Consider the following 7,998-nt stretch of genomic DNA (forward strand, 5'->3'; position numbering starts at 1 on the left):
ATTATTTTTATTATTTTAACGAAACTGATGGATATATAAAATGAATAAACAGCATCTAAGAAAAAATAACTTCAAATAGATCACATTATTTGTATAACTATACATCTGGAATCGTCGTTCCGTGTAAAGAGATATAAAGAGATATTAAAAATACATAATTTTCTATATATACTTTTAAATACTTATGCTTTACACCTTACTAAGTTTAATTTTTACATTGTTAATTGCTTATTTCGTACGCATTTTCGCGGAAAAAACATACAGTTGATTATAAAGTTGCTTTGTATTTGTACTATTATTTATACGTTTTTCTATAAATTATAAATTGAAATATTATAAGAATTCTGTTTTTTTTTTTCTCCACTTGATATGTTTTTCTATAAATTAGATATAAGAATTCTCTTCTTTTTCTCCTGTAGTGTAAATAATTCGATATCTCTAACGTGATAAAACTCAGATAAATTTAAGACTTCACAAATTATGTCCCATAAAATATATAGACCGAGTCTTAAAAGCCCATTGGATTTAATTGTACGCACCCACCGACGTCGCATACATTTTTCGAAATTTTACTTAGGTTACTAAAGATATCTAATTGTTTGGCGGAACTGATTTGCTGTAGATTATTTGTAGCACGGTTTGATGCCTGTAACAATAAATAACGCATTAAGTAACTACGTTTAGAAATTGGAAAATAAATTGTATATTCACATTATAGCTAGCAGGATCAAATAATATTTATAACACAATATCTTAGAAAATAAGTTAATTATTCTTGATCAAAAATATATTTTTTATGATAGATCAATTTAGATACAGATATACTTACCTGTATTTATTCATTAATTTAAGAAATTATAAATGATTATAGTGAGTACTTGTTGATCTTACTAAGATTTTAATAAAGAATGACACAAATATATCCATACCTCCATGCACCAAGTTTGTGCCATTAATAACTCATGTTCTGCACTAGGCAGATTCTTGTTCAACGACATAGTCGCCCTGCTTAGAACAACCGCCATTGTATATGTATCAAAAGCGGCTTGCGCGATCCTATTGAGGATAAATTGTTCGTCTATAATGCCTCGTCCATATTTGATAAGAGAAGACTCTATAACTTGACCAAAATTTTCCACGCTCTGCAATTATAATTTTTCAAAATGCAAATTCGTTTGTATTAGAATCCCAGCTTATACGTTCGAATTATTATTCTCACCCTCGAGCAAAGCGCGGCGCTTTCCGCCAATTTTGGATGTATCAAATTCCCGAATGTAGGCGGCGATTTCAAACCGATTGCTCTAGTCGCACGTTTAGTGGCTTCCTCGACAATCAATCCTAAATTCGCGGAAGGATTCTTGAAAGCCTTCTGTAGCTCCTTCAAATGGCTTCCGGCGTATTGGATACCAGTAAGCGCCACGAACAAACGCAAAATATCATTTGTCCCTTCGAAGATTGGGAATATACGCAAGTCGCGCATTACACGTTCTAGACCGGTTTCGTACATGAAACCCATTCCTCCTAAGATCTGAATAGCTTCATTGCACACCCACCACGCGGAATCAGATCCGAAACACTACAATGGAAAAAAAATGTAACTTTAATATATAAATTAATAATTATATTTTCTCTATTAATATTTTTATCGAAGATGTTTGTATTGTCTCGATAATGTTTTTGAGGCTTCCATGAGTATTTTCTATACAGAAGTTGTGTGTTTCGGATTATCTCTATATCCAGATCCATTAAAATATCAAGTCTGTATACTTATCTATAAAAATGTATCAGAATGTTACATAAGCAAATTATTCGAACAGAATTACTTTCGAAATAGCGGCTTCTAGATGATAGTCTTGGCTTCCGCAATCCATGTTACCAGAAATCATATACGCGAGGGACTGAGTGACGTAATGTAGTATAGACATGCGTCCCAATTTTTCTTGTATTGTGCCATAATTATCCAATGTGCGACCGAATTGCAGGCGTTGTGTTGCATGATTCACGGCTTTGTTGATGCAATAACGCATGGTACCAGATAGACAAGCAGCCATACCGAACCTCCCATTGTTTAGGATGTTCATGGCGACCTAAAATCAAATAAAATGAATATATAATTCGAGTAGAAACATTCAAGTAAATAATTCGCGAAATTTCATGCAAAAGAAATTTTTATTAAATATAATATATTGTATTTGCGTTATGTATTAGATACAAGTAGATTTTGTATTAAACACATTTGTTAATTTACTTAACGATGTTTATGATACTCAAAGACGAGAACGAAAGTTTTTATGAAATTTTATACCTTAAAACCTTCACCCTCCTTGCCGAGAACATTCTCTGCTGGGATTTTAACGTCCTCGAAGAAGAGCGCAGCCGTGTTGCTACACTTGATACCCATTTTTTTCTCAGGCGGTCCATTGGTGACACCACCAAATCCTCTCTCCACAACGAAAGCAGTTATTTTATCTTTCGTTTCGCCCGTTTTCGGATCTGTGATAGGTGTTTGAGCGAACACAGTCATGATTTCGGCAATGCCGCCATTCGAAATCCATATTTTGCTGCCGTTGAGAACATAGTGCGATCCATCCGCGGATTTAATAGCACGCGAACGTATTGAATTGGCATCGGAACCGGAAGTCGGTTCCGTCAAACAGAAAGCGGCGAATTTGCCATTGCTTACTTGAGGCAGGTATTTAGCTTTCTGTTCCGGTGTACCGTACAAAAGTATACCCTGAAAAACAACAAAATAAGATTTACTTCATATATATTAAGCAAGTAAAATAAAATCAAGATCGATGAACGAGCATAAAAGATAAAGAAATGAAATGTTAAATTTATTCAAAAACAATAATGATATGATGAGACATTTCAGCATACTTAATTATCTTCACTCATAATCATAACGAAATCGTTGAAATTTAAAAATTAGAATAAACTTATATGATTCATTGGAATATTAACAAATCAATTAAAATGTTAAAAGATATAATAATTATCATATGAATATCAATATTATTGGAAGAACCATCAAAAACGAGTAAAAAAGTAAAGTCGTGAGAAGTTTTACCTTAAATCCAATACTCTGATGCGCACCTAGTGTGATACCAATGCCCAAATCGTGATAACCGCATATCTCAACGATTCGCGTGTACTGGGTATTCGTTAATCCTAATCCGCCAAATTCCGTGGGAACTTGCAAAGAAAATGCTCCCATATCCCAGAGAGCAGCTGTCGTTTTCTCATCCACGTACGCGTTCTGATCATTTTTAACCGGATCATTTACTTCCTGAAAGAGAAAAAAAAGTATGTTTAATAAAAGTTAGTCTTGTATTTCGATTATTGTACTCTTTAAGGTAGTTACCTCATAGAACTTTTCCACGGGATCAATCAGCATTTTTAATGTTTCAGTTTGATCCTGAGTCATGGGTTCAGGGAATGGGCATACTTGATTCAACTGCAATTGGCCACGGAAGAGATTCATGGTAAAAGATTGAGACTCCTTCGTGACGGCATTTTCTCGTGGTTTGTCTTCCTTAACGTTCACTGCCGCTTGGGTAGCCAAACATCTGCGTTCAGTAATCATCAATGTCCATAATTAAAATAAAAATAGGCGAGTGATAAACGAGCGAAATTTTAAATGATTACATTTTCAATTTATATTTTCAATTATATTTTATATTGTTTATATTGTCTAACTATTTTAATTGTAAATGCTTTTGAATGTCTTAAGACAATTATTTATAATGAACAGGAGAACAATAAGAGAAATTTAATGACGAATTTATTTAAACATTTCCTGGCAAAAATTTTTCTCATAATTTTTATTACAAATTGGAATATTTTTTTTCAGAAATACTCAGAAAAATTCGGAAAGTTTACATCTCTCAGAATTTTTCATACAAGTGAATTCTGAAATATTCTGAAATTTCTCAATCCATTATTTTTAAAAAATATTTTAAAATTTTTTAGATTTTATAATATTTCATCAAGAATCATATTTATAAAAAATCTTGGAAATCTTACGATATTTTATAATTAATATATATGAAAAATTCTGAGAAAAGATTTTCTAAGAAATATTCCAATTCGTATAAAAAATGTGAGAAAGTTATGAAATTATATAGAAAATCTGAAAAATTATATAGAAATTCTGAAAAATTATATGAAAAATTCTGAGAAAAATTTTCACCAAGGTTATATTCAAACACTATTGAAGATGACCTAATAATAATTAAAACGTCTAGACTTTATTATTTTGTTATGAATAAACAACAACCTTATGATTGATTTACTTTAGAAGCATTACTTAGTTGTATTAATATTATTAAAATTAAAATAAATTATTTGATAACAAACATATAATAGTCAAGATATAGTTAATCACTACGTAGTACATATTACATTAATTTACAAGATTTTATGCAAGATTTTGTAAAGCAAGAGCATATGAAAATATTTTTGTTTCTTTTTGTTTTTGGAGTAATTTTCAACCTTAAGCAAATTTATTATTGAAATATTTCCATCAGATCTAATTTTTAAGACATAATAAGACATTTCGCCTCCCCCCCAAATATACATACATACAATAAAATTTTATTGAAATTAGAGAGCAAAGAGTTGAATTTAATTTTTGTTTTTTATGACTTTGAATCAATTTCACATATTAGAATCATATATTATATTATAATCTAATAATAGTTACTTAACATGTTTTCGTTCCAATATCTTTGATTATCATTAAATCCTAATGAAAATATTCACCTTACTCGCTTGTTGCATTTAAATTATTTAAAAAAAAATGCTAACAATTAACATGATATAAAGTAATCTTAAAATTTGAATTTTTCTGATAGCAGATTTGACTTTAGCACCTTAAAATTTAGAAAAAAAATCGTTTTTTTTTTTACATCAAGAATTTTGTAATTATAATGTTATTAGAATATCATTGTATCGTTTATATATCGAGTCATCTTATAAATAAATATAATCTCATCCGCGTCACCTTCCAATTATATTTTCCATTTATAAATAATATATACTTATACTGTGATGTTACACATATATTGAATTGATTCTTTTACTTCTTGTTTAATTTAAAATTTCTTTTACTGTGCAAAGGAGTCTTAAGTCGGTATTTGTTCTCAGTCTCTCACACTAACTAAAGGTCATCGATATTGTAATTTCATTACTCATCAACAATATAATTATATAACATAACTATTATATAACATCATGTATTATATTACATTTATATTTTTAAATACAAAATATTGATGTTATATTATTTTTAGTTAGGGTCGACTAAGGTCTAATTCTGCTAAATTTTCTTCTTTTTACTCTTTGACTGTAAGATTTTAATATGGATTCTAATACGGATTCTTTACATCTTCATCTTAAAATTAAACTTAAGACAATTTAAATACAAAATTCGATTCTATTATAAATTAATTAAAGTTTCAGATTGAAAATGACGAACCAGAAAATTCTGATCACATCAATCAAAATTCTGATAATTTCAATTAAAATTATAATAGATTCAACCAGAAAGTTCTAATTTGTCCATTTTCAATCAGGATTCCAATTAATGCAATCAAATTCTTTTTCCAGTGTATAATAGACTAGCTAGAATGAGCATACATTTCAATCTCCCACTTTTAGACATTTAGAATTTGTGAACTTAGGACCCGATGAATAGGACAAGTATTTAAATAACTGTTACTTAAACTGTTGATATCTATAGAATTATAGATATCATACAGAACGTAATAACGTTTATGTATGCAATACTATGAGTATATGCTTGACTAACATATATTTACAGAGCACAGTCCAAAGTCCATGTAAAGTCAGATGTTTAAAACTAAAAATATCAACATGGAATTACAAATTGATTGTACATATAAATTAATTTTTTATCAATCATTCGTGATCGAAGCTAAATATCACGCACATCATGCAAATTTTGTAAATTGTGATTCGATTAAGTTAAAAAACGAGTTTTTATTTATTCAACATAACAAACATATTGCGTTGCATGCGAATAAAATTTTATTAGCAATTTAAATGTATTCAGTCAGAAGATGAATATGATATGATAAGATTTCCTAATTGGAAGTTTGCTCCAACAAGTTTGGCAACAGGTTGTTCGAATTAAATGAATGACAAACATTTCACCTGGACGTGATGTTAAATCCCAAGGATGCCTCAATGGCCTTATTGATATTTTGGGTAGTTGATGAAAAAATCTTAGCGATGCGAAGCATTGTAACGTATCACCGAACGAATATTTGCGCTAATAAAAACAATTATTGCTATAAACTATTACGTATAAACTACTTAGAAACACTAACTCCGCCGTTTGTTAAGCGACTAAATCATAATGGAAAGAGTTTCCTTGCGCAAGGAAAGATTGGATTGGATTAATGATGTATGCTCTTCTAATGGACGCGTTCAACTCGTTCAAGCTGACAAAATGGCTAGTCTGCTTGCCGAGCAGGTTAGTATAATTAGTATAATTGGTTGTTACTTATAGATCCAACCAATCATATTCAATCGCTCGGTAAGCATGCCTAGCCGCTTTACCGTCTTGAACTCATTCAATGACTCGTTTTTGCGGCAGGTTAGTAACACCCATATGAAATTAGCCAATCAGCTATTCCTCTGAAGAATAGAGTGATTGTGATTGGCCAGTTTCATAACTGAATATTAAAAAAGTGCCTTCCAACAATAGACATAGGCTGTAGTCAAAGTCTCGCTACAAATACTTTGAGAAGTCTGATGGACCAATTAAAAGAAAGAATTTTACTAACTGACCAATTAAAAAACGCTTCAAACCATTTGTAACATCGCGTTGACCATAAATGTTGTTAAGAGGTTTGTTCGCGTCGCGTACTCTAACATGCTCCAACATGCTCCTGTCATAATTTCTAGTTACTTTAATGAATGCATTGGAGTGAGTCGGAACTATAAAATAACCTAAGATGTGACAACGCTGGAGCATTATATTGGACTAAGAAATGGTAAAGATCTCAATTTCTTGGCGTTCTCAGTAGACTCCACAGACATGTATTAATGCGTATATTTTAATCCTAGAAAAAGATTTTCGAATCGGTAAAAGGGAAAAAAAAAGTAATTGTTATACAAAAATTATATAGTTTAGTCGATAATACAGACGACTTTAGGAATAGGATCCACTTTATTAAAGCAGGTCTGGAATTATGAACGCTAATTATATAACATCTTATAAAAATTTAATTCTTATATATACTTTTTGTATTATTATTATTATTATATTTATTATAAATTATTATTACATTTATTATTACATTTATTGTAAACATGTGATTACATTGTTTATTAGATACATTAATTATTATTATTAGGTACAAAAAATATTATATAATAGGAACACTATTTTTTTGGATCGTATATACAGCAAGTATAAAGAAATAAATGGAGTTCCTACACTTTATAGAGTATACCACTCTTGAGTATATCGAGTAGATCTATGGACGAACATTGATCAGCTGTGATTGATGAAATAGATATCAGGTGATATGAAGTGATATCAATCTATCAGATAGGAGTTTAAAAATTTAGTGATGATAAGATCATGATGTAAGGAGCTGTGAATAATCTCAGGCATGGTTGAAACGGCACCTCCGAACGATTTAAATATCTCATAATTATGGGTTGAATGGTGAAAAGTAAACGAAACATAAATTAGAAGAAAATAATTAGAAGATAAAAATATATGAACACGTGTGATACGATTAGGTTAGATTATATAATATAATCAAAGATTTATACTGTTATGTCCTTTTGTATTATCCGAATACATAATACCTTATTATTGATCAGACAAAAATATGAGAATTGGTATATTTGTATAGAGACATAAATTTATGTACGTTAAAATTGCCCTAATGTAAAAGTAATATATGTAAATAATAAATTATATGTATAATATGTATTTGTAATGTATATAAATATGGA

The 7,998-nt window shown here is 29.9% G+C and overlaps 2 protein-coding genes across 2 annotated transcripts in view; one reads left to right on the plus strand and one right to left on the minus strand.

Annotated features, from left to right (window-relative positions):
- Positions 1-155: 155 nt before the first annotated feature.
- On the minus strand, positions 156-6,462 carry LOC108694261 (very long-chain specific acyl-CoA dehydrogenase, mitochondrial). The gene is made up of 8 exons (XM_018203636.1): positions 6,178-6,462; positions 3,365-3,569; positions 3,071-3,289; positions 2,306-2,734; positions 1,824-2,087; positions 1,220-1,576; positions 930-1,142; positions 156-646 (listed from the first exon to the last, which is right to left on the minus strand). Exons 1-8 carry the CDS (start codon positions 6,264-6,266, stop codon positions 509-511), a joined length of 1,914 nt encoding a protein of 637 aa, XP_018059125.1. The 5' UTR covers positions 6,267-6,462; the 3' UTR covers positions 156-508.
- Positions 6,463-7,521: 1,059 nt separating this feature from the next.
- LOC108694504 (solute carrier family 25 member 51) overlaps positions 7,522-7,998 on the plus strand; it is a 2,133-nt gene continuing 1,656 nt past the window's right edge. Inside the window, exon 1 of the mRNA XM_018204061.1 lies at positions 7,522-7,779. The gene's annotated coding sequence lies outside the window, so the exon portion shown is untranslated. The remainder of the gene's footprint in view (positions 7,780-7,998) is intronic.

Source organism: Atta colombica, unplaced genomic scaffold, assembly GCF_001594045.1.
Source record: "Atta colombica isolate Treedump-2 unplaced genomic scaffold, Acol1.0 scaffold12, whole genome shotgun sequence".
Taxonomy (NCBI): Eukaryota; Metazoa; Arthropoda; class Insecta; order Hymenoptera; family Formicidae; genus Atta; species Atta colombica.